Here is a 27,898-nt window from a genome sequence, read left to right as displayed (position 1 = left end):
CTACTGTAGCTGTGGATGACTTAATAAAGAAAACAAATGTATTTCAGTAAAAGTGATTTATTAAAGCATGAAAACATTCTTAGATGTGCATCTTTGCATACATTACATGGACACGTTAAAACATACATTAAAACAAAACACAACATGAAGCTGGTACCGCTTATGCTAAAATAATGGGTTCAATTCCATCTGTAGAAACATCTAGTTAAGACTGCAGCTTTCCCAACATTTGTGTGCCGACCGTTCATTGTAAGGTAGTTATTCACCCTCACCAAGTTTAGGATAGGCACACTGAGTGATTTGTGCTTTCTGCTGTAGATTGACCTATCAAGATGGTGTGGATATTGTGGTTTGCGTCATCGGTACCATCTGGCTTTATTTATACCTGGCGCTAACATACGTCCGTTGTCCTGATCTTGTCCACATTCTTATTGTGCCCACATGTTCTGAAATATGTCTACACAGGGTATTAAAATGTGTCTCATATCCATTCACTGTGTCCACATTGTGACCAGATTTCCTGGTCCCTCCCTGTATGCACATTATTTGACAAATTATTTGTGTTCTCAGTTAACTTACTAGGTAAAATACATTTAAAAAATGAATTCCATAAGTCAATGGTTTTAGACGATGGGATAATGATGATTTCACTGTCCAGATCTGTCTGCACTTGTAAGATATCCAGACACAGTGGGTCCTTGACTATCTCCAGAAGTGGTCAAGAAGATCAGATCACAATGCGTCTTTCAATCATCTACACATGTCTGAAAATGTGGGCACTATAAGAATGTGGACAAGGTCGGGACAAAGGATGTATGTTACACGCGTGCATAAATCTGCCTTCTGCTAACCAGTAACAACACAGTACTGTTAGGCCTACACAGTATCAGGTCTGAGATTTTCATCCTGTTGATACTGTATGAGTTCTCTGAATGATCGATACTACTCCATTCACTCCCTATGAGCATGACTACAGATTGCATGGCTCTATTCCTGCTGGCTGCCAATCGAAGGCATCAGAACTTAAAAAACAACAACAAATGCAATATGCTGGGCAGAAGCATTAATGCATGTTTGTCTTTAGGATTCCATGGCTAACACTTAGACACGTGTTCATTTGGTTTAAGATGATCTCAAACTCAGACCATTATTCATATAAAAACATAATCCCTGAATTCCTGTGTATTAAGAATCCATACAATCTGTTTCAGCAAATTAATGAGCAATGTCCTTTTCATTGCATAGCATTTGATACAAAAACAGCATTGTGACACAGTGCATGGTAAGGTGACATTCACAGTGTAACTTTGATGTGATATTTGTACAGTGAATGTTGATGCCCCAAACTACAAACCAGTAATTTAAACCTTTTTTGACAACACTGTCTACTTTCTTCTCTCATAGATGTTTATATCTGATAAATTTCAAAGTGCTTTTATTTTGTACATGAAAGAAGAATTGCTCTCTTTGAGATAAGCTACCATCTGTTATGACATATATTTAATGTGATGTTGCATTTGCTCCACTTGTTCTGTGAAATGCAAAGTATTTGTGTTTTATCCCATCTTACTTTTTCTCCGTCTGATTTACACTTTAGACTGCCGGACATCCTTCCATTCCATCTTAGTGTTCTGCAGGGCCTGAGTCTTTTTCTCATCCACCTGCACATAGTCCACCCTGTGTTCATCAGTAAGTAAGGGCTTCTGGAAGACATCACAGCAGAGTTGGTGTACAGTAAACTAAGGTAAGGACATTATTCAATCCAAACCTGTATCCAGAATATAACTATCAGTCGTACATAGATGACACTTCCCACCTTTCCATAACGTGAAAAACAATTTTAAATGGTGCTGTTTTGTCAGTTATTCAGTGGTTATAATGCAGTCTTATTGTTCATGACATATGTCCTCTATGGTACAGCCTGTATTCCAGCCATTAGTATTCCTTTCACTATGTCTTTTTGCTGTGAATCACCAAAACAATGAGTCAAATTCATGACCATGGAAATAGGCACAACTACACCTTGCAAGTGCTATTTGAGCCAATTCCACAATGTACTGTATTGTTTACTTCTGGGCTATTGAAATCAGATGGAAGTTGGACCAATAAAAGCAAACAAATTAAATGATCCATGCAATATATGTATGTTGTTCACTGTTTTAATGTATGACCAGTATGTATGGTTTCAAGTACTATTGAAATGAAAACCTATTCTGCACCCCTGCTCTGATGGTGAAACAGACCAATAATTTGGCTCGATTTCTAACATATGAGTCAATGCAAAAGTCAGACTTAAAGAAAATGTCACATACAGAACACAATACTTTGTACTTATTTCTCCTATTTCACATGTGTATTAATATTCATGTGTGAATTGGAAATGTGTTTTTTGCATGTCCCACACTCCCAGAGAGTGGGGTCACGACCAGCTATTATCAACGATGACCCTGGATTAACTAGGGTTGAGTGCCTTGCTCAAAGGCACATCGGATGATTTTTCACCTTGCTCGATCGGGATTCGAACTAGTGATCTTTCGGTTACTGGCTCAACGCTCTAACCACTAGTTTACCTGCCGCCCAAAGCTTTCTACATTACCCATCAAAAGTTTGGACACACCTACTCATTCAAGGGTTTTTTTTTTTTTTTTATTACTATATTGTAGAATAATAGTGAAGACATCAAAGCTATGAAATAACACATATGGAATCATGTAGTTACCAAAAAATACATGTTTCCTCGATATAGGCGCATTGAACATTCAATTGCAGATTAAACGATAAGAGTGAGCATAGTACCAATAATGAAAATGTGACACCAATCTGTTAACTGTCATGTGTATCAATTAAGCATGCAGAGACAAAGTGATATTACTATAGATGAATAAGTTATTGATATGCCCACACACAATAGAATGAACATAGGGAATTGCAGTGGATGATGACGGTAATTTGAGGTCCTTTAAAACTGCCAATGGCAGTTCAAAGTAAAAGACAGGCACTTTTAACACTGTTAAATGGTTGAATTGATTCAATGAGAGGACCATAATGAGAGGACCACAATGGAAACAAGTTTTTTTTACTTTTTTGTGTATCTTATCCTAGGCAATTTTGGGACAGTTGAAGTCGGAAGTTTACATACACGTTAGCCAAATACATTTAAACTCAGTTTGTCACAATTCCTGACATTTAATCCAAGTAAAAATCCCTGTTTTAGGTCAGTTAGGGTCACCACTTCATTTTAAGAATGTGAAATGTTTGAATAATAGTAGAGATAATTATTTATTTCAGCTTTTCTTTCTTTCATCACATTCCCAGTGGGCCAGAAGATTAGTATTTGGTATCATTGCCTTTAAATGGTTTAACTTGGGTCAAACGCTTTGGGTAGCCTTCCACAAGCTTCCCACAATAAATTGGGTGAATTTTGGCCTATTCCTCCTGACAGAGATGGTGTAACTGAGTCAGGTTTGTAGGCCTCCTTGCTCGCACACGCTTTTTCAGTTCTGCCCACAAATGTTCTGTACGATTGAGGTCAGGGCTTTGTGATGGCCATTCCAATACCTTGACCTTGTTGTCCTGAAGCAATTTTGCCACAACTTTGGAAGTATGCTTGGGGTCATTGTCCATTTGGAAGACCCATTTGCAACCAAGCTTTAACTTCCTGACTGATGTCATGAGATGTTGCTTCAATATATCCACATCATTTTCCCTCCTCATGTTGTCATCTATTTTGTGAAGTGCACCAGTGCCTCCTGCAGCAAAGCACCCCCACAACATGATGCTGCCACCCCCGTGCTTCACGGTTGGGATGGTGTTCTTTGGCTTGCAAGCCTCCCCCTTTTTCCTCCAAACATAACAATGGTCATTATGACCAAACAGTTCTATTTTTGTTTCATCAGACCAGAGGACATTTCTCCAAAAAGTACCATCTTTGTCCCCATGTCCAGTTGCAAACCGTAGTCTGGCATTTTTATGGCGGTTTTGGAGCAATGGCTTCTTCCTTGCTGTGCGCCCTTTCAGGTTATGTCGATATAAGACTCGTTTTACTGTGGATATGGATACATTTGTACCTGTTTCCTCCAGCATCTTCACAAGGTCATTCGCTGTTGTTCTGGAATATATTCACACTTTTTGCACCAAAGTGCGTCTCCTTCTTGAGCGGTATGATGGCTGCGTGGTCCAATGGTGTTTATACTTGCGTACTATTGTTTGTACAGATGAATGTGGTACCTTCAGGCGTTTGGAAATTGCTCCCAAGGATAAACCAGACTTGTGGAGGTCTACAAAAAAAAGATTCTGAGGTCTTGGCTGATTTATTTTGATTTTCCGATGATGCCAAGTAAAGAGTCACTGAGTTTGAAGGTAGGCCTTGAAATACATCCACAGGTATACCTCCAATTGACTCAAATTACGTCAATTAGGCTATCAGAAGTTTCTAAAGCCATGACATCATTTTCTGGAATTTTCCAAGCTGTTTAAAGGCACACTCATCTTAGTGTATGTAAACTTCTGACCCACTGTAATTGTGATACAGTGAATTATAAGTGAAATAATCTGTCTGTAAACAATTGTTGGAAAAATGACTTGTGTCATGCACAAAGTCGATGTCCTAACTCACTTGCCAAAACTATAGTTTGTTAAAAAGACATTTGTGGAGTGGTTGAAAAATGAGTTTTAATGACTCCAATCTAAGTGTATGTAAACTTCCGACTTCAACTGTATGTCTCTAGGAGACAGAATGCGTCTCCTTCTTGAGCGGTATGACGGCTGTGTGGTCCCATGGTGTTTATACTTGCGTACTATTGTTTGTACAGATGAATGTGGTAACTTCAGGCGTGTAAAATTGGTGGTGTAAAATTTTTATGTTTTTAAAATGGTCAAATCAAATCAATGTCTTGCTTTTGAAACAAACCCATTCCTACCATTTGACCTCTGTCTATTCAATCAAGCTTACCTTTTGCACAGGAGAGGGGGATGCGGAATTGAAATCCAGTGAAAGGTAGTCAAGGTTTGATCTCCTAAGCCACGGCTGGGAGGCGCCCTCGTTTGTAGTGGAGAACTGTTGCCTTGACTCCTGAAATGAAAATAATCCCAGTTACAATGAGTCTCACCTCACATTCATACATATTTTGATCTCGGTATATGTTATGTCATATGGTTCACTAATACAGAACATTTTTCATTTGTATCGCTAGTTTCAGGTGAATATCAATTGTAATATTTTAAGCCTTTCTTAGTACCCCAAACATAAATAAATATTCATGATGCTCAAAGCTTTATTCCCCTGCTTTAGGCAGTTTGGAACTCAGAGTTTAGACACAACAGCTGAATTATTCATGGTTAGGGGAGGGAAGTAGTCTCTCTATGAACTGACTTGGGTACTTTTCTTCTCGCTGATGATTGCAGAAACAGAAGTGTATGTATAACTATTTATAATGTCAATATAGAAGGTAACTTTACTACTGGAATGCTGGCTTCTTGGTCTCCTTTAATTCCCAGTTTTCCTTGCAGTGAATTTCTGGGTACAACATAAACAAACACACACAAATAAATCCAGCTTTTTTTTCATTTTAGAATTTGGACAGAAAGAGAGCTGAGAGTTCAGGATGAAGAGAGTAAAATTTCGGACTCACCCTGGCTCTGTCATGGTTCTGATCAAAGCCATATGAGTCGGACCTTCTCTGATAGTGGACAGACCCCTCAGGTCCAGTGGTGGAGGCCGTGCTGCAAACCAGAGAAACAATATGGTGAGGTGAGGCAAGCAACCCTCAAATTCTCTATCGGACAATAATGATCAGCTGTACTTTTCCCCCAACAAAGGACATTTGTGTTGAAACAGCAATTTTTCAAATAGAGCCATGCTGCAAATGTCGACTCAGGAAATACTGTCCTGAAAGGAGACTATATCACAGGGAGTCACAAGATTCAATAGAATGTGAAAACCTTTTTCATTTAGCTTTTCCTCAAAATACATGCTTATGAAAGCATTTTTTTATGCTTCCTCTACTTAGTACCCACTGCTGGAATGAGGATTAAATACATTATGAAGCCCTTTTATACATGTTTTTTTACTTCCTTTTTGTTCATTACCTCTCCTGCGTGGTTTGAGATCCCTGTTGATTGGAGGTGGTTCTAGATCCCCAGGTAGATCTGCAATGGGAAGGGGGGTGGGAGCGAGAGGGGCCTCTGTTTTGCCATTAGCCTTGAGGAAGCTAATTGGAGTGGGGCTCATAGGGATGTAGCCGTCCGATACATCTTCACCAACACAGACACGCGGAGAGGCCATGGACACGTAAGAGTCCTCATGGCAGTTTGGACTTTGAGTGGCAATGAAATGTGGCTACAAGACAACAAGACCAGACCAACTTAGGAATTTGTACTACAGCATGGCCTAGAATGATGTAATAAGTCACTTACAAATCCTATATTGTTGTTTGAGATTCAAAAAGGAAAAAATGACAGTTAAGAATTATTCCCTGCTGTGAACTATCTGACAAAATTATGTGCAAAACATTCAGTTCTCATTCGTTGTAGGTACATGTTTTCTCACCGAATTGAGACTAAGCCTTTTGTTCCTGCTCCTCAATGCACTCCCCTCAATGTCTCCTAGATAAGACAGAAATATCACTAATGAAGGTGGTTATCATGCTATATAACAGAAACAATGACACCAGGCATACTATGTGGTTGGAAACATGTTAGGTCAGAATAAATACACGTGTTGACTATATTGATTACATATACCACATTGATGAGCATACAGTATGTGGCGGCAGGTATAAAGGCCCTAGACCAGAAATCATCAACTACATTCAGCTGCGGGCCGATTTCTTCTTGAGTGAATGGTCGTGGGGCCAAAACAGTATGTGGACACCCCTTCAAATGATTGGATTCGGCTATTTCAGCCACACCGTTCATGACATGTGTATAAAATCGAGCAAACAGCCATGCAATTTCCATAGACAAACATTGGTAGTAGAATGGCCCGTACTGAAGAGCTCAGTGACTTTCAACGTGGCACCGTTATAGGATGCCACCTTTCCAAGAAGTTTGTTTGTCACATTTCTGCTCTGCTTGAGCTGCCCCGGTCAATTGTAAGTGCTGTTATTGTGAAGTGGAAACCTCTAGGAGAAACAACGGCTCAGCCGCAAAGTGGTACGACACAATCTCACTGAACGGGACCGTCGAGTGTTAAAATGCGCAGCGCGTAAAAATCGTCTGTCCTCAGTGGCAAAACTCACTACCAAGTTCCAAACTGCCTTTGGAAGCAACGTCAGCACAAGAACTGTTTGTCGGAAACGTCATGAAATGGTTTTCCATGGCCGAGCAAGTCTAAGATCACCGTGCGCAATGACAAGCGTTGGCTGGAGTGGTGTAAAGCGTGCCGCCATTGCACTCTGGAGCAGTGGAAATGCGTTCTCTGGAGTGATGAATCACGCTTCATCATCTGTCAGTCTGACGGACTAATCTGGGTTTGCCAGGAAAACGCTACCTGCCTCAATGCATAGTGGCAACTGTAAAGTTTGCTGGATGAGGAATAATGGTCTGGGGATGTTTTTCATGGTTCGGTCTAGGCCCATTAGTTCCAGTGAAGGGAAATTTTAACTCTGCCGCATACAATGACATTGTAGACGATTCTTTGCTTCAACTTTGTGGCAACAGTTTGGGGAAGGCCCTTTCCTGTTTCAGCATGACAATGCCCTTGTGCACAAAGCGAGGGCCGTACAGAAAGGGTTTGTTGAGATCGGTGTGGAAGAACCTGACTGGCCTGCACAAAGCCCGGACCTCAACCCCATCTAACCCCTTTGGAATTTAATTGGAACTGCGAGCCAAGCCTAATCGCCCAACATCATTGCCTGACCACAATAATGCTTTTGTGGCTGAAAGGAAGCAAATCGCCGCAGCAATGTTCCAACATTTTTATTTTATTTATTTAACCTTTGTTTAACTAGGCAAGTCAGTTAAGAACAAATTCTTATTTACAATGACGACCTACACTGGCCAAATCTGGACGACGCTGGGCCAATTGTGCGCCGCCCATTGGGACTCCCAATCAGGGCCGGTTGTGATACAGCCTGAATGGAAAGCCTTCTCTTCTCAGAAGAGTGGAGACTGTTATAGCAACAAAGTGGGGACCAACTCCATATTAATGCCCATGATTTTGGAATGAGATGTTCGACGAGCCAGTGTCCAGATACTTTTAGTGTAATTATACAATTGGAGACTGCAAATGGACCGCAAGAAGCTAGAAACAAATATATTTGACGAAAACATAATAATTTCAAACCTTGCTTACATTATAATACAATCACATACATAGCTCTATTTTGTTTAGGAATACTTTGGATCAGATTTCCACATTTAAAATCACTTGGAACTGATTTCCTGGTGTTTTTGGAGTCTTAAGTCCAACAATAAAAAATACATTAAAAATGCAGAAAACTTTGGGGGCAAAATAAAATCACAGTTGGGGAACCCTGGCCGAGACTGAAGTACTCTGCTGGTTATATACAATACCTCTTCTGAAGTGGTCTGGCAGGCCTGACAGAGAGATCCTCTGGGAGATGAGTGCAGGTTGGCCTGTGAGCTGCTGCCTAATTCCTGCCAGAGGCCCGTGGGAGCCGTCATCTCTGAGGTGCTCTGAGAGGTGGACAGGCTTGGGGGGTAGAGGAGGGGGAGTTAGTCCATCACTAGTTGCCTCCAATATGGCAGAAGAGTATGGCTTGTCAAACTGGAAGACATCTGGTGTACGATGGAGTGTTCGAGGAGAGGATGAGGTTGACGTGGGGCCACATGGTGCGCTGAAAGGGGGGTCATGCGTCCTAATGTGGGTAAAGGGAGACTGAGATGGTCCAGTGTGAGGGAAGGGGGACGGAAATGGGCCAGTATGGGGAAAGGGAGACTGAGATGGTCCAGTATGGGGAAAGGGAGACGGAGAAGGATCAGTGTGAGGGAAGGGGGATGGAAATGGGCCAGTATGGGGAAAGGGAGACTGAGATGGTCCAGTATGGGGAAAGGGAGACGGAGAAGGATCAGTGTGAGGGAAGGGGGACGGAAATGGGCCAGTATGGGGAAAGGGAGACTGAGATGGTCCAGTGCCGAGGGGTGAAGAGAAGACATCTTCAGTAGTAGTGTCTGATGAATTTTGTTCCAGAGATCTCTCCGAATTTGAAAAGCTGTCGCATCTATAAAATAAATAAAAATAAAAATACAGTGTTTATCGTTTATCATCATTTAACCTAAACATCAAAATATGTGATGACGTCTGTAAACAATCCAATGAGATGCAGAAGTTGGTATGATGTATCAATTGGGGGAGGGATCGTCTTCAGGAAGCAGAGCGACGTGAGCGCATGGTGTGAGCGAAGGTTAAGAAATATTTCAGACTTTTTCATGTTTAAATAGAGATTACTTGACAAATCTCTAAAGAAGCATATTTATTAGGTTTTTAACATATTTAGTTTTTATGAATACATTTTTAAAATGTAGTTTTCTTTTTGTTGCCCCAGGGCAACGGTGAGCAGTTATGCTACTTTTCAGGGCAATATCATACTCAATGAAAGACATGTAGTTTGATTGAATTGATGGCTTTGGTCAATGTTTTTGCCACTGACATTCACAGGCAATTGACACAGGGAAATTCTATGGGCAAAATTAGCCTATTTGAGCAGTTAGGATCATAGCCTCTGATAGTGAGGACGGTGATCTTGAGGACAGTGAGGAAGAATGAACCCCAGAATCAGGTTTGAGAGGCAGTGAAATACTATATGCCCAGTGGTTGGCCGTCAGGGCCAGCAAGGCCTTCTCTGCTGGCCTAAACATCATCAGAATATAATTTTAAAAAATATATATTTTCCCACAAATATGTATTAAATGATTCCCCAGGGTAAGAGTCATTTCATAGCTTTCCTCTTGGTTGCACTGCTTCCAGCCCCAGGTTGAGATTTGGAGGGCTGATCTTTATGTTAGATCTTTTATTCAATCATATTCAGCTAGCATGTGTTGCCAGGGGTCTAAAATCTGCCCACAGGCCTTCAGAATCAACAGTGCGGGCGCTTGTAGCTTAAAGTGAATGGAAATGAAAATTTAGTGTCAACCAATCAGCTTTAGAGTTGGCTATTGTACGCCTGCTGGCTAGCTCCAGTGTTACACAGGAGCCAGCTAGCAGGCGTAGTGCGTGCACGTCTTTTGATTGGATTACCAATATTGAGAGGCAAGTCCTATATGGGCAGGTATATGCAAACCTCAGAACTAGGAAACTGAATTTGATAAACTAATTCATTTGAGTACTACTAAGCTGTTTTTTTAACCCACAATGGCGGAAGGAGGAGAAGATAGCGATTTGGTCGAGGATATAATTATAACGCCATTCTCAAGACAAACTTTTCAAAAAAAGTTAGACATTGTCAGGAGAGGTCGCCCGACGCCGACGCTACAAAGCCTGTCACAGGCGAGAAAGGGGTTTGTTCGCCACTTTCAAAGTTCCAACTACGAGCGCTATCAATGGCTCACAGGCTCCGAGAAGCACTGCAAACTGTACTGCTGGGAATGCCTATTATTTGCAAGTGATAGATTTGGTGTTTGGAGCCACACTGGCTTTGCAAACTTGAGTTGTCTAACCAAGGCAGCAATGAGACACGGCTGGGCACTTACAAGCAATGGTGCTTTTTAAAACTTTTGGGGACACCCCAGTGGATCTACAGCTCAACGAACAAGCGCGCAGGGCAATGGGAGCTGCACAATGAAAAAGTATTGTACTCTTCCCCTGCAATTCCATGAATAAAAATGTACATTTCAAGGTGACGCAATGCCTGGTTTTATACTGCGTTTCTGTCTAAATGTATAGTGTCTAGAGCCATGGCATCATAATGATGGTAATAAGAGGTGGATTAATTTGGGTGGGACTGTGTAGGACCTCACTGAAGGCCCAGGCCCATGGCACGCCACTGTATATGCCCAATACTATATGCCTTGGTGTTTTAGTACCCTTATGACACAGAGTTGCCCTGAGGCAAAACATTCTAATCTGGGTGATGGGGGTAAAAGTAATTTTTTTGTTGTTGAAATTATTGATACATTATCAGAAAGCCTAAATCTTCCAAGAATAGAATGGATATTTTGATATTTTTTGGGGGGATGCAATATGTAACTTTTTGAAATGTGAGTTATAGATCTGTCATTCTCATTGAAAGTAAGTGTAATAAGTGGTAGATATGTTCTATGTGCACTATTTTATGCTTTATGTTCTTAAATTTCATTTTTGCGTCTTTTACTTTCGGTTTTGTACACCAGCTTCAAACAGCTGAAAATACAATATTTTGGTTATTGAAAATATATTTCACAGCGGTTTGGATGGTACAATGATTCTTTACACGATGCTTGGTTGTTTTGTCACATAAACTGAAATTAGGCGAACTGTTCGAATTTTTGCAACCAGGAAATGGCAGAGCGATTTCTGCATACTGCACTTTTTTTAAATGAAAAAATTAAATGTGTGCAGTAGAGTGTTAAACAACGTGTGGTGTTGATATGGTGTCCAGCTTGATGTTTGAGAGGCTATTTACCTAGAGAGGCTGAACCTCCCTGTCTCACACTGTGAGAGGAATAGGTAATCCAGTGGATAGTTGGGTTCCATCTGGCTCGGCATCTCCACTCTGCTGTTGCCATTGGCCACAAAGTCATGGTTGGAAATGAATGACATACTTCGGGAGAGAGCTGGTGAAACCTGCTGGGGGTTTGGGGTGTGAGAGAAAACTTCCTCAGATTCTGAATGACAGAGAGATGGGGAGAAAGCGAGGGAGAGAAAAAGAACAGGGGGATTAGAGAGAATTAGAGAGAAGAAATCCATCGTTTCTACATGAGTTCTGGGCTGGCTCAGGATAATGTTACACAGACATGGGCCAGAGTCAGACAGGAATCCTGATCTCTCTTGATAAATGTGATCTCTGAAACGTAGTTGTCAGTACTCTCCAGCAGGTGGCAGTGCAATGAATTTGTAGTGCTTTTAATGTTTTTGCACTTGTCCATGTCCCCCTTACTGTAAACGAATCCCCCACCATGTAACTATTCAGACTGAGTAAACCCTTTTCTAATAAAAAAGTCCACTATGGTACAGTATAACCACAACACATGTGTAGGTATAAACATGTTATACACTGAGTATAACAAACATTAGGAACACCCCCCCACCCACCACCCCCCTTTTGCCCTCAGAACAGTCAGAGCATGGACTCTACAAGGTGTTGAAAGCGGTCCACAGGGATGCTGGCCCATGTTGACTCCAATGTTTCCCACAGTTGTGTCAAGTTGGATGGATGTCCTTTGGCTGGTGGACCATTCTTGATACACAGGGGAAACTGTTGAGCGTGAAATACCCAGCAGCATTGCAGTTCTTCACACAAAAATGTTTTGTGTTGCCCATTCACCCTCTGAATGACACACATACACAATACATGTCTCAAGTGTCTCAAAGTTTTAAGATCCTTCTTTAACCTGTCTCCTCCCCGTCATCTACACTGATTGAAGTGGATTTAACAAGTGACATCAATAAGGGATCATAGATGTCACCTGGATTCACCTGGTCAGTCTATGTCATGGAAAGTGCAGGTGTTCTTAATGTTTTGTATACTCATTCTATTTTGTGTAAATATGTGACATGTAGAATAAACATTATTTGACCAGCACCATAAAACATAAGAACGAGAAAAAAAAGACCAGGCAGTGTAATTATTGAAAAATGTATTATTTCTTTACTTTTCCAAACCATATACTGTACATACTGTAGTTTGTGACTGTGTGCTGTGCATGCATAGTTATGTATTTGACTTTTCTATTGAAAATATTTTAGGCGAGGTGCTAACTAGTAGCTACACAGCTATAACTATTCATTTTCTGTTAAAATGATTTTAGTTGAGTGGTGAGAACATGCAGACAGGAGCCTGAGATCTATATACCACGAAACATCAATGTTCTGATCATTCAGACATTGCTTATAGATTGTCGTTACTTCATTACTGGCAACCATCTCTGCTGGGCTTTCAGTGACTGAGGCCATTATAAACTGAACAAAAATATAAATGCAACATGTAAAGTGTTGGTCCCATGTTTCATGAGCTGAAATATAATATCCCAGAAATGTTCCATGCGTACAAAAAGCTTATTTCTCTAAAATGCTGTGCAAACATTTTTTACATCTCAGTTAGTGTGCATTTCTCCTTTGCAAAGATAATTCATCCACCTGACAGGTGTGGCATTCAAGAAGCTGATTTAACATCATGATCATAACACAGTTGCGCGTTGTGCTGGGGAATATAAAAGGCCACTCTAAAATGTGCAGTTTTGTCACACAACACAATGCCACAGATGTCTCAAGTTTTGAGGGAGCGTGCAATGGGCATGCTAACTGCAGGAATGTCCACCAGAGCTGTTACCAGAGAATTGAATGTTCATTTCTCTACCATAAGTCGTCTCCAACGTCGTTTTACAGAATTTGGCAGGCCTCACAACTGCAGACCACGTGTATGGCATTGTGTGGGTGAGCGGTTTGCTGATGTCAATGTTGTGAACAGAGTGCCCCATGGTGGCAGTGGGATTTTGGTATGGGCAGGCATAAACTACCGACAATGAACACAATTGCATTTTATTGATGGCAATTTGAATGCACAGAGATACCGTGATGAGATCCTGAGGCCCATTGTTGTGTCATACATTCGCCGCCATCACCTCGTGTTTCAGGATGACAATGCATGGCCCCATATCACAAGGATCTGTACAACATTTCTGGGACATGGATATATCCCAGTTCTTCCATGGCCTGCATACTCACTAGACATATCACCCATTGGACATGTTTGGGATGCTCTGGATTGACGTGTACAACAGCGTGTTCCAGTTTCTGCCCATATCCAGCAACTTCGCACACAGCCATTGAATTGGAGTGTCACAACATGCCATAGACCACAATCAACAGCCTATCAACTCTTTGCGAAGGAGATGTGTCGTGCTGCATGAGGCAAATGGTGGTCACACCAGATACTGACTTGGTTTTCTGATCCAAGTCCCTACTTTTTTAAAAGGTATCTATGACCAACAGATACATATGTGTATTCCCAGTCGTGAAATCCATAGATTTAGGGCCTAATGAATTTATTTAAATGGACTGATTTCCTTATATGAACTGTAACTGTGTCACGGGTGTTGAAGGAACTGGACCAAGGTGCAGCGTGGTGAGCGTACATATGATTTTTATTAGGAAAAGACGCCGAACAAAACAATAAACACTACAAAACAAACCGTGAAGCTACAGGCTATGTGCCATAAACAAAAGTCAACTTCCCACAAAGAAAGGAGGGAAAACGGACTACCTAAGTATGGTTCCCAATCAGAGACAATGATAGACAGCTCTCCCTGATTGAGAACCATACCTGGCCAAAACATAGAAATACAAAAATCCTAGATAACAAACCATAGAATGCCCACCCCAAATCACACCCTGACCAAACCAAATAGAGACATAAAAAGGCTCTCTAAGGTCTGGGCGTGACAGTACCCCCAAGGTGCAGACTCCTGCCGCAAAACCTAAACCTATAGGGGAGGGTCTGGGTGGGCATCTATCCATGGTGGCGGGTCAGGTGCGGGACGCAGACCCCGCTCCACCTCTGGCTCACCCCGTTTTGGTGACGCCTCTGGTGTGGGGATCCTCGCCGCCGCACCCGGACTCGGCACCCTCGCTGCTGCAGGCCCCGGACTGGGCACCCTCGCTTCTGCGGGCCCCGGACTGGGCACCCTCGCTTCTGCGGGCCCCGGACTGGGCACCCTTGCTGCTGCGGGCCCCGGACTGGGCACCCTCGCTGCTGCGGGCCCCGGATTGGGCACCCTCGCTGCTGCGGGCCCCGGACTGGAGGCCATCTCTGCGGGCCCTGGACTGGAGGCCGTCTCTGCGGGCCCTGGACTGGAGGGCGTCGCTGGAAGCTCCGGACAGGAGGCCCTCGTTGGAGGCTCTGGAATGGAGGCCCTAGTTGGAGGCTTCGTGCCATGTCTCACCACTGGAGGCTTCTTTGCCATGGATCATCACTGGAGGCTTCTTGCCATGGATAATCACTAGAGGCTTCTTGCCATGGATAATCACTGGAGGCTTCGTGCCATGGATCATCACTGGAGGCTTCGTGCCATGGATCATCACTGGAGGCTTCGTGCCATGGATTATCACTGGAGGCTTCGTGCCATGGATCATCACTGGAGGCTTCTTGCCATGGACCATCACTGGAGGGAGGAGACGTATGGGCAGTCTGGTATGTGGAGCTGCCACAGGGCTAACCAGGCTGGGGAAACATGCAAGAGGATTAGTTCTGGGTGCAGACACAGGACTCACCAGGCTGGAGAGACATATAGGAGGCTAGCGCACTAGAGGTCTCGAGCTAAGAGCCTGCACAATCTGTCCTGGCTGTATGGTGACTTTGTCCCGGCATGTGCGGGGCGCAGGCACAAGATGCACTGGGCTGTGCAGACGCACTGGAGACACAGTGCGCAGAGCTGGCGCAGGATATCCTGGGCCGTAGAGACGTACTGGAGGTCTGAAGAGCAGGGCTGGCACAATCCTTCCTGGCTTAATGCTCACCCTAGCCCGGCATATGTGGGGAGCTGGGATGTAGCGCACTGGGCTAAGAACACGTACTGGAGAAAACGTGCGCTCCACCGCATAACACTGGTGCCTTCCCACGGTAAGCGCGGGAAGTTGGCTCAGGTCTCCAACCTGACTGCCACACTCCCCGTGTGCCTCTCGGGCTTCCTTGCCAGCCTTGCTCCCTCATAACGCTGCCTCTCAGCTTTAGCTGCTTCCAGTCTCTCCCGTGGACGGCGATACTCCCCAGCCTGCCTTCAGGGTCCTTTCCCGTCCAGGATTTCCTCCCATGTCCAGGAGTCCATTACACGCTGCTCGGCCCTTTGGTGTTGGAAAGTTCTGTCACGGCTGTTGAAGGAACTGAACCAAGGTGCAGCGTCGTGAGCATACATATTCCTTTTTTTAGGAATAGACGCCGAACAAAACAATAAACACTACAAAACAAACCGTGAAGCTACAGGCTATATGCCATAAACAAAAGTCAACTTCCCACAAAGAAAGGAGGGAAAACGGACTACCTAAGTATGGTTCCCAATCAGAGACAATGATAGACAGCTCTCCCTGATTGAGAACCATACCTGGCCAAAACATAGAAATACAAAAATCCTAGATAACAAACCATAGAATGCCCACCCCAAATCACACCCTGACCAAACCAAATAGAGACATAAAAAGACTCCCTAAGGTCAGGGTGTGAAAAACTGTAACGCAGTAAAATCTTTGAAATTGTTTAATGTTGTGTTTATATTTTTGTTCGGTATAGTTATAAAGACCAAAGTCTGAGTGTGAGTATCACCATGTGGTAGAGTATAATAGCTTGGTCTATCAACGCTTTGTGTATTCAAATTTCTGGAGACAATGAGATACACTGTAACTACTATTTGCAAATTATTTAAATGCTGTAAGTACCTTATAGTTATGAGGCATATTGTAAAGCCTAAAGGTATTTATTCAGCACATGAAACTGCAGAAAATAATGAAATTGTGGCATTATCTGTTGTATTTTTTCACACAATGGATTTACGACAGTGTGTGTTGGAAAGATTTTTGTGTGTGTACTGAATAGTAAACTAGTTCAGGATTTCATTGACTGAATGTCTGACATTGTGTTATCATTCCCAGTAATGTGTAAACCTGGGGTTTGCCACTGTTCTTCTGGGCTATAATCTCTTCTCTTTGTCTGGAGATCATGTCGTCGGCTCTATCTGCTCCATACAGTACAATGTTTAACTAAATGTTCCAACTGACAGCTCTTATCCACAGCTCTCCCCCTGGTTTGGAGTTAATAAGACATGAAGACAAGAGAGCTTGGTGTCTAACTGTTCAAACATCACCCTAGCTGAACTTGCATGCCTGTGGAGAGTTGTAATATCTATGGCACTATGAGTTTCACAGAGAAAGATAACTTGTAACTGAATTGGGTAAAATAAATCACATTTTACTTCAGCACTGTTCAGTGATTTACTGTTTGTAATCAGAAGCTGTCTGCCAAATGGTTCTGATTTGATTATTGCTACAACATTGAAGTAGGTGTATGCATGGGTGCATGTGTGCTTGTGTGTGTGTGTCTGCATACGTGTGTGTGTCTATCATTTTAGTGTGCACTTTTCTGATTGTACATGTACATCAGGGGCCCTTTTGCGAAAAAGATTTCTAACCTCACCCTAATACTCCTAAAATAGTTTATATACTACAATATGTCATTTCTTGAGCCCAGAGACTTTAACAGCCAAGAAGAGGCAAAGTATCATACTTGGCTTGGAGCATTAATGAGAATAAACACATTTAATTCAAACGTCTCCTTTAAATGCAATGCAAAACTACACATGACAAATTAATATTCACATCTTCAAATAATATATTATTTTTGCGGGCTTCTCTGAGACGGTCATTGATTTACCAGTCATGTCCTCAAGAAGCTCATAACACAGAGAAATAATCAGCCACCTAAATGGGTTGTTATCTCATATGTACATACTGTATTTTACACCATTTATTACATCTTGCCTATGCCGCTCTGTCATTGCTCATCCATATATTTATATGTATATATTCTTATCCCATTCCTTTACTTAGATTTGTGTGTATTAGGTAGTTGTTGTCGAATTGTTAGATTACATGTTAGATATCGCTGCATTGTCGGAACTAGAAGCACAAGCATTTCACTACACTCGCAATGACATCTGCTAACCATGTATATGTGGCCAATGAAAATGGATTTTATTTATCTCAGTCTTGAATATAGACAATCTTCCCTAAACATGGCTACTCTACCCACACACAAACACATGCGCACACATTCTTACTGTAGGTCACTGGACAAAAGCCTCCAACAAGTGTTGAATACCAAATAGTGTTTCTCTATATTCTTTGTATAAATTGAACATATGAATGTGATTTTGTAACTAATTATAATAAAAAAATATATGTTAAATTTAACCTTTATTTAACAAGGCAAGTCAGTTAATAACATATTCTTATTTACAATGATGGCCTACACCGGCCAAATCCGGCCGACGCTGGGCCAATTGTGCACTGCCCTATGGGACTCCCAATCACGGCCGGTTGTGATACTGCCTGGATTCGAGCCAGTGTGTCTGTAGTGACGCCTCTAACACTGAGATTCAGTGCCTTAGACCTCTGCACCACTTGGGAGCCCCTAAACTGGTTACCAACGTACTTAGAGCAGTCTAATTAATTGAATTTGTAATGCGCATTTCTAATACCCAAGGCATTTAAACTGTGACCGTATTGAACTGTGTCTCTGTGCCAGGTCCTTACCTGTCCCATCATCCAGACTCAGAGGTCCAAAGTGACAGATTTCCCTGATCTGGCTGACCCAACTGTTCATCTCCTCCTCAGTCTTGGCCACCAGGTAGAAAATGCGAGACGACGTCTTGATAACGAAGAGGTGCTGGTTCTGGAACTCCCTCTTGACCAGGCGTTGCTCCGTCTGCATCTGAACCTCACACTCTCTCAGGTCGATGGTGCGGATGGGCTTCTTTGAGGTTGTGTTTCGGTAGTACTCCAACACATCTGGATTCCCACTCATACGTCCTCTTCGAAGAACAAACCATCGTCTCCTCCATGCCTAGGGGACAGGGAGCCAGACAGATCAACATACTGTACTGTTGCATGTACTAATAGACTTAAGCAATAAGGCCCGAGGTGGTGTGGAATATGGCCAATATACCACGGCTAAGGGCTGTTCTTATGCACAACACAACGCGGAGCCCTTAGCCATGGTGTATTGGCCATATATCACAAATCCCCAAGGTGCCTTATTGCTATTAAAAACTGGTTACCAACGTAATTAGAGCAGTAAAAATAAATGTCATACCCTTGGTATACCACGGCTGTCAGCCAATCAGCATTTAGGGCTCGAACCACCCAGTTTATAATGTCTGACATACATCGGCTGTCAGCCAATCATCACTCAGGGCTCGAACCACCCAGTTTCTAAAAATATATATACACGGAATAAAAATATAAACTCAACATGCAACAATTTCAAAGATTTTACTAAATTACAGTTCATATAAAGAAATCAGTCATTTAAAAAAAAATATTCGGGCCAAATCTATGGATTTCACATGACTGGGAGTACAGATAAGTATGGATCTGTTGGTCAAAGATACCTTTAAAAATGGTAGCGGCGGATCAGAAAACCAGAAAACTAGTCATTATCTGGTGTGACCACCATTTGCCTCATGCAGCGCGACACATCTCCTTAGCTTAGAGTTGATCAGGCTGTTGATTGTGGCCTGCTGAATATTGGCAGGAACTGGAACACTCTGTCATACACATCAATGCAGAGCATCCCAAACATGCTCAAATGGGTGACATATCTAGTTAGTATGCGGGCCATGGAAGAACTGGGATATACAATCAAAATACAATTGTGTTCATTGTCTGTAGTTTATGCCTGCCCATACCATAACCCCACCGCCAACATCGGGCACTCTGTTCACAATTTTGACATCAGCAGACCGCTCTCCCACACAACGCCATACACTCTGTCTGCCATCTGTCCGGTACAGTTGAAACCAGGATTCATCCGTGTAGAGCACACTTCTCCAGCATTTCAGTGGTCATCGAATATGAGCATTTGCCCACTGAAGTTGGTTGCAACGCCGAACTGCAGTCAGGTCAAGACCCTGGTAAGGACGACGAGCACGCAGATGAGCTTCCCTGAGATGGTTTCTGACAATTTGTGCAGAAATACTTTGGTTGTACAAACCCACAGTTTCATCAGCTGTCCGGGTGGCTGGTCTCAGACAATCCCGCAGGTGAAGAAACCGGATCTGGAGGTCCTGGGCTAGTGTGGTTACACGTGGTCTGTGGTTGTGAGGCAGGTTGGACGTACTGCCAAATTCTCCTAAAAACGAGGTTGGATGCAGTGAAATTAACATTCTCTGGCAACAGCAATGGTGGACATTCCTGCAGTCAGCATGCCAATTGTGACAACACTGCACATTTTAGAGTGGCCTTTTGTTGTCCCCGGCACAAGGTGCACCTGTGTAATGATCATGCTGTTTAATCAACTTCTTGATATGCCACATCTGTCAGGTGGAGGGATTATCTTGGCAAAGGAGAAATGTTCACTAACAGGGATGTAAACAAATTTGTGCACAAAATTTGAGAGAAATAAGCTTTTTGTGCATATGGAACATTTCTGGAATATTTTATTTCAGCTCATGAAACAGCTTACATGTTGTGTTTATATTTTTATTCAGTCTATTACAATTATTCTGCATGCATACAGTATGTGGACTAGTTGCCTTAGTTGGTTAGTAACCTTAGAGGTATTTGGTTGGTTATTATGTTCGATGCAATTTGATGTGAATTTAGTTTCAACCAAGGCCTCAGCAATAGAATGTCAGTATATCTGTCTATTTCATAGGTCATCAACAGAACCGTCAGTGAACAATCTGAACATGGTACTGTAGCTCAATACAGAATTGCTTTTAATATTTGTATGTCCCCTGACTGTGACTAAAGATGATTTGTACAGATCAATGTCTTATATCCTCATGTAGTCTCCAGCGATGACCTGTGTCAATCAGGTTTTCACACACAATTAAAAGGAAGATGTATCACTGCTCTTCTAAACGTTCACTGGGAAGTTTAGCTACAAAACCTTAATTTAACTATAGACAACACCCTTTTTCTTGCTTTTGGTACTGGAACTGACAACAAGAAGAGGAAGTGAATTCTATGTAAAAGAGAATGTCTGACACAAACAAAAAGCTATTTGTACTGCAGTGGTTCACTAACTAATTGGGGAAGATTAAAAAGGCAACCTCTTTTTCTGCTGAGATTTGTTTTTTTCATGTCATTATGGTTACTGATTGGTATAGGAGCAGTTTTGTTTTCTTTAATGCTATGGGAATTTGATGCTTAGCTGGCTCTCTTAATTTTGATACGGAGTAAGTAGGCCTAACTGAAGTATTGTTAACGTTTTGATCTTGATCGTGATGACCTCATGGTCACTCACATGGGCTATAAGTCATAGGTTCATCTATATTCTAAAAGTCAAATATTCATGACTGACCTCCATACTATGTCTGTTTCAAACTTCACCCATGTATTATTTAAAGCCATTTCCAATTCCACCTTTTTAGCAGGAGTTGTATATTTTTATACAGTTGCCTCATAAATGCAGCATTCAGGTGATTCATGCATTATTCAATTAGTCAGAAGTCTGTTGGCATGGAACACTACATAACTTGAAATGAAATCAGCTGTTTTTGAGCTTTGAGAGTACATGTGGTGAAACAACTTATCATAAAGAGATTTGTTTTGAAGAGTCAGAGGTATTAGCCATACTGGAAACAACACATTTTGTAGTTGTCTGTGTTACGCTGTTTTTACTATCTCAGTTGACGAAGTAAGTGTGTGCTATAACCCACCAGCCACCAATTTGGGAGTACATTGTATCACTTTGTGATGATCTATCTAGAGAGTTATGAAAATACTCAGACTGTTTGTTCGTTTGTTTGAAACCAAAACTCTGGCTTGGTGTGCCCTCACTCATATTCAAATCAACTATAAACAGTGGACGAGTTGTAAATCCTAATTTGCATCACACAGTGCTAGTATAGAACAGAGAGACAGAGAGCAGGGAAGCTCATGTCCCTCTTCAGTGGTACATTTTCAGTAAGTCAAAGCATGTTTAAAATACATAATGTGAGAATAATCAACCTGCTAACAGGAAATATACTCACGCTCTAGAAACCTCTATAGAATCATGTATGAAAACACTTCCTTGTTGTGGGTGATAACTGTCTTATTGAGCGTGAGTTCAACTATGCTAGAAAATAAACTATGCCTACTCTATTGAGAACCTGGCCATGCTCCTGCTCCAGTTTCAACTGTTCTGCCTTACTATTATTCAACCATGCTGGTCATTTATGAACATTTGAACATCTTGGCCACGTTCTGTTATAATCTCCACCCGGCACAGCCAGAAGAGGACTGGCCACCCCACATATGCTCTCTCTAATTCTCTCTTTCTTTCTCTCTCTCGGAGGACCTGAGCCCTAGGACCGTGCCCCAGGACTACCTGACATGATGGCTCCTTGCTGTCCCCAGTCCACCTGACTGTGCTGCTGCTCCAGTTTCAACTGTTCTGCCTTATTATTATTTGACCATGCTGGTCATTTATGAACATTTGAACATCTTGGTCATTTTCTGTTATAATCTCTACCCGGCACAGCCAGAAGAGGACTGGCCACCCCACATAGCCCGGTTCCTCTCTAGGTTTCTTCCTAGGTTTTGGCCTTTCTAGGGAGTTTTTCCTAGCCACCGTGCTTTTACACCTGCATTGTTTGCTGTTTGGGGTTTTAGGCTGGGTTTCTGTACAGCACTTTGAGATATCAGCTGATGTACGAAGGGCTATATAAATAAATTTGATTTGATTTGAATTATGTTTCAAGTTTCTAAATCATAATATTTTTGTTTCCCCATGATATTCTTTATAACACTATTATGATTAATATAAGAAATTGTCAACACATTACCCATTTACATTTTGTTGTAACCCTTTTTTAAAACATGGGCCACTAGCAATGGTAGCTGTGACCTCCCTGTGTTGGAGAATTGAAACTGTCTTGAAGTCGGAATTCTACATACACTTAGGTTGGAGTCATTAAAACTCGTTTTTCAACCACTCCACAAATGTCTTGTTAACAAATTATAGTTTTGGCAAGTCGGTTAGGACATCTACTTTGTGCATGACACAAGTCATTTTTCCAACAATTGTTTAAAGACAGATTATTTAACTTATAATTCATTGTATCACAATTCCAGTGGGTCAGAAGTTAACATACACTAAGATGAGTATGCCTTTAAACAGCTTGGAAAATTCCAGAAAATGATCTCATGGCTTTAGAAACTTCTGATAGGCTAATTGACATAATTTGAGTCAATTGGAGGTGTACCTGTGGATGTATTTCAAGGCCTCACCTTCAAACTCAGTGCCCCTTTCCTTGCCATCATTTGAAAATCTAAATAAATCAGCCAAGACTTTTTTGTAGACCTCCACATATCTGGTTCATCCTTGGGAGCAATTTCCAAATGTCTGAAGGTACCACGTTCATCTGTACAAACAATAGTACGCAAGTATAAACACCATGGGACCATGCAGCCATCATACCGCTCAGGAAGGAGACACGTTCTGTCTCCTAGAGATGAACGTATTTTGATGCAAAAAGTGCAAATCAATCCCAGAACAACAGCAAAGGACCTTATGAAGATGCTGGTGGAAACAGGTACAAAAGTATCTATATCCACAGTAAAATGAGTCCTACATTGACATAATCTGAAAGGGCGCTCAGCAAGGAAGAAGCCACTGCTCTAAAACCGCCATAAAAAAGCCAGACCAAGGTTTGCAACTGCACATGGGGACAGAGATCGTACTTTTTGGAGAAATGTCCTCTGGTCTGATGAAACTGTTTGGCCATAATGACCATCGTTGTGTTTGGAGGAAAAAGGGGGAGGCTTGCAAGCTGAAGAACACCATCCCAACCATGAAGCACGGGGGTGGCAGCATCATGTTGTGGGGATGCTTTGCTGCATGAGGCACTGGTGCACTTCACAAAATAGATGGCTTCATGAGGGAGGAAAATTATGTGGATATGTTGAAGTAACATCTCAAGACATCAGTCAGGAAGTTAAAGCTTGGTCGCAAATGGGTCTTCCAAATGGACGATGACCCCAAGCATACTTCCAAAGTTATAGCAAAATGGCTTAAGAACAACAAGGTCAATTGGTATTGGAGTGGCCATCACAAAGCCCTGACCTAAATTTGTGGGCAGAACTGAAAAAGCATGTGTAACAAGGAGGCCTACAAACCTGACTCAGTTACACCAGCTCTGTCAGGAGGAATGGGCCAAAATTCACCCAATTTATTGTGGGAAGCTTGTGGAAGGCTACCCGAAACGCTTGACCCAAGTTAAACAATTTAAAGGCAATGCTACCAAATACTAATTGAGTGTATGTAAACCTCTGACCCACTGGGAATGTGATGAAAGAAAGAAAAGCTGAAATAAATCATTCTCTCTACTATTATTCTGACATTTCACATTCTTAAAATAAAGTGGTGATCCTAAATGACCTAAAACAGGGATTTTTTTACTAGGATTAAATGTCAGGAAATGTGACAAACTGAGTTTAAATGTATTTGGCTAACGTGTATGTAAACTTCCGACTTCAAATGTAAACTCTGATTGTCTGAGTCTGATCATCAGTGTTTCTAAGAGCTAGCTGTTCTGGGCCTTCACTTGGTGTGTGTAAGGAGCAGGGTTGGGGAGTAACGGATTACATGTAAAGAATGACAAAAAATGCTGTTACGTTACCAGCAAAAATATTGTAATGGGATTACAAATACTTTTGAAAAACCAGATGATTACTTCAAGGATTACTTTTAAATTCAGAAAGGATGTTTCTATGTTTTCTCAATTACATTCTAATCAGCATTTTATGATTCATTTATCCGTTATTTTACCAGGTAAGTTGACTGAGAACACGTTCTCATTTGCAGCAACGACCTGGGGAATAGTTACAGGGGACAGGAGGGGGATGAATGAGCCAATTGTAAACTGGGGATTATTAGGTGACCGTGATGGTTTGAGGGCCAGATTGGAAATTTAGACTGGACACCGGGGTTAACACTCCTACTCTTACGATAAGTGCCATGGGATCTTTAATGACCTCAGAGAGTAAGGACACCCGTTTAACGTCCCATCCGAAAGACGGCACCCTACACAGCATGGAATGCTCCAGATACTCAACTAGTCTAAAGAAGGCTAGTTTTATTGCTTCTTTAATCAGAACAACTGTTTTCAGCTGTGCTAACATAATTGCAAAAGGGTTTTCTGATGATCAATTAGCCTTTTAAAATTATGAACTTGGATTAGCTAACACATCTTGACATTGGAACACAGGAGTGATGGTTGCTGATAATGGGCCTGTACGTCTATGTAGGTATTCCATTAAAAAACAACTGTTTCCAGCTACAATAGTCATTTACAACATTAACAATGTCTACCATTTATTTCTGATAAATTTTATATTATTTTAATGGGAAAAAAAATGATTTTCTTTCAAAAACAAGGGCATTTCTAAGTTACCCCAAACTTTTGAACGGTAGTGTATGTATCCATTGATTCTTGAAGAATTTAACTTATACATGCCTCATGAGCTTAGTTCAACTAACACGCTCCATTACAGCCCAAAATATACGTTTGTTTTTCTCCAATGTTTGTAAACATCGCAAAGGTAAACAAACACTGCTTAGCATCATAACAGGGTTAAAACAATCATTTTGATATCATGAATCCTTGCATCCATAGCTCTGTCTATTAATCTGAGAGTGGTTACATTTCTCTAGGCCCATCCCTTTTACTGAAGCAAAAGTGGGCAGCCATTTTGTTATTGTTTCATCTGTGGATTTGTCCTTTAAGCAGATGCATATTATCAAGATATCAAAGTGTCACCAACAAAATGGTAAAAAACAGGCCTATAGCAAATGCAGCATATGGCATTCATTTTTAACATGCAAATAGCACTTTTCAGTAGTGCTCAAAGCATGCCATTCCATGAGGTTAGCAGTTAGGGTTAGGGTTTCAACTCAAATCAATGAGCCCAATAAGTTTTCCATGACAACAAAATCATAAACAACAGGGCTGGCTAATAGGTCTTTAGTTTTGGGGTTATGCTCAGGTTAAACTATTTGGCTAAACTATACTTCCATATTTCCAAGTCCTATTTTTGAAGATCAAGGGGTATAACATTTATTGGAATGACTGGAATTCTGATAGACTTAGGTATTTAATGTAAAGATGTAATTAAATTGTATTATTATATGTAGTAGAAAGCGGGTTAGAAGAGGTCTACATTACCAACCCATAAAGTAACATTTAACATCCATATATAGCCAGCTATGTAAACTTTAACATTGATTTATCCTGCAAAAGATGTCGTTCAATTGGTAACATATATGTTTGTATTCTTCTAATGTCTCTTAAGGGGAAAGTAATCTAAAAGTAACTGAATGTAATCAGATTACGTTACTGAGTTTGGGTAATCCAACAGTTACATTAATGATTACAATTTTGGATAGGTAACTGGTAACTGTAACGGATTACATTTAGAAAGTAACCTACCCAACCCTGGTAAGGAGTGATGTCCAACGCATGCCCACACACATTGCTATGGTGTATGGTTAGTCTGGCTCTTGCAATGGAAAACCATGTCCTTCCTGTTTGTCTGTGTCCTCCACAAAGCCCTTGAACTATTTCCCACCAAATAGTGTCTCTTAATGTGACTCTCCCTCCAGTGAATTACCACTGTCCCCCTTTCTCTGTGCTAGTTTTCAGAAAAGCCCTCGTCCTCTCTTCTCTGGAGAGAGGAAGTGCAAACAGCCATCATAAAGCCTGGTCATTTCTGCCTGTCGGGTCATTTTGTATTGCTTGGCAGTGACAGTACTTCCCATGTTTTGCATAACATCCCCAATTTTCACAGAATGAGAGACCAACAGTCTCAACACACATCCCAGAATGGGTAGCCTCCCCCTTTCCTCCTTACACAATAACACTCTCACATGACCCCTACAGAAACACTGCAGATTTCCATGCAAGGCACTTGTCCCATTTCACTTCTGGTCAAACACGCTCATCCAGACATGTTAGCATTAGAGTATACTGCACTTGAATATTTAATAAAAGGCAACCCCAAATTATGAAATTAACAAAGGTCAAAATGGTAAACATAATGGTTTATAAGCAGTTTGTATGTTTAAAATTCATTTGCGTTTGCTGAGGGGCATCAACATTTTATTTTCACAGTGCATTGATGATGCACATCCGCATGAACAGTATGTCATACAGTATGTTATTAATGGCCGCTACTATAAAAATGAGGAGGAAGACACAGGTGAGGTTGCATGAAAACACTATTTACAAAAAGGCATGTAATGGTCATGATTCTACATGCCTCTGCAAGCTTCATTTGGGAAAATAAACCAACAGTATCTTGTGAACTAACGGCATTGCAGTGCAGTTGTGTTGATGGCTGAGAATCACACACACACACACACACACACACACACACACACACACACACACACACACACACACACACACACACACACACACACACACACACACACACACACACACACACACACACACACACACACACACACACACACACACACACACACACACACACACACACACACACACACACACACACACACACACACACACACACACACTGCTCTGCAGCAGGAACTAGTACTACTACTGCTTGGGTAAAATGTATCACAATAGCACAGATCCAGCCACCTGCACAGCCTGATCTTCTACTCACATATCTCTTTAGTTTCTTCTCAGGGGGGGATTTGATTAGCCAGCCGCTGCAGACCACATCCCCTGCACTCATCTTGACTGCAGAGGGAATCCGGCGTGTTTTCTAGATATAATTGTCTTCAAGCACTGCTGGCTGCTGCTGCTGTGAAACTGAGAGCAGCACCACGCGAATCCTGCGTTCTTGTATACAGCCTACAGCCATACCAAAAAGAGGAAGTCAAGCCATTGATCACACTGACAGACAAGGGAGAGGGAGAGAGGGAGAGAGAGAGAGAAAGGCAGAGCGAGAGAGAGAGAGAGAGAGAGAGAGAGAGAGAGAGAGAGAGAGAGAGAGAGAGAGAAGGGAGAAAGGGGGTGGTGTCTGTATGCTTGAGTCTGTAGATGTGTGTGGGTCTGACAGAGTGAGTGA

The 27,898-nt window shown here is 41.8% G+C and overlaps 1 protein-coding gene across 3 annotated transcripts; it reads right to left on the bottom strand.

Annotated features, from left to right (window-relative positions):
- Positions 1 to 41: 41 nt before the first annotated feature.
- gab3 (GRB2 associated binding protein 3) lies at positions 42 to 27,775 on the bottom strand. Of its 3 annotated transcripts, none has more exons than XM_046306292.1 (10): positions 27,491 to 27,775; positions 18,398 to 18,707; positions 11,562 to 11,763; positions 8,515 to 9,182; positions 6,548 to 6,603; positions 6,088 to 6,337; positions 5,631 to 5,721; positions 5,458 to 5,515; positions 4,952 to 5,071; positions 42 to 1,703 (listed from the first exon to the last, which is right to left on the bottom strand). In XM_046306292.1, the coding sequence occupies exons 1-10, from the start codon at positions 27,560 to 27,562 to the stop codon at positions 1,587 to 1,589; spliced, it is 1,944 nt and encodes a 647-aa protein (XP_046162248.1). In that variant the 5' UTR covers positions 27,563 to 27,775; the 3' UTR covers positions 42 to 1,586. The 3 variants fall into 3 exon arrangements, with proteins under 3 accessions (XP_046162248.1, XP_046162249.1, XP_046162250.1); XM_046306293.1 differs by lacking the exon at positions 27,491 to 27,775 and adding an exon at positions 26,284 to 26,939; XM_046306294.1 differs by lacking the exon at positions 27,491 to 27,775 and adding an exon at positions 18,957 to 19,017.
- Positions 27,776 to 27,898: the final 123 nt, after the last annotated feature.

This window comes from Oncorhynchus gorbuscha, linkage group LG16, assembly GCF_021184085.1.
Source record: "Oncorhynchus gorbuscha isolate QuinsamMale2020 ecotype Even-year linkage group LG16, OgorEven_v1.0, whole genome shotgun sequence".
Lineage (NCBI taxonomy): Eukaryota > Metazoa > Chordata > Actinopteri > Salmoniformes > Salmonidae > Oncorhynchus > Oncorhynchus gorbuscha.
Note: the sequence above shows the minus strand (reverse complement) of the source record. Positions and strands in the feature narration are given on the sequence as shown.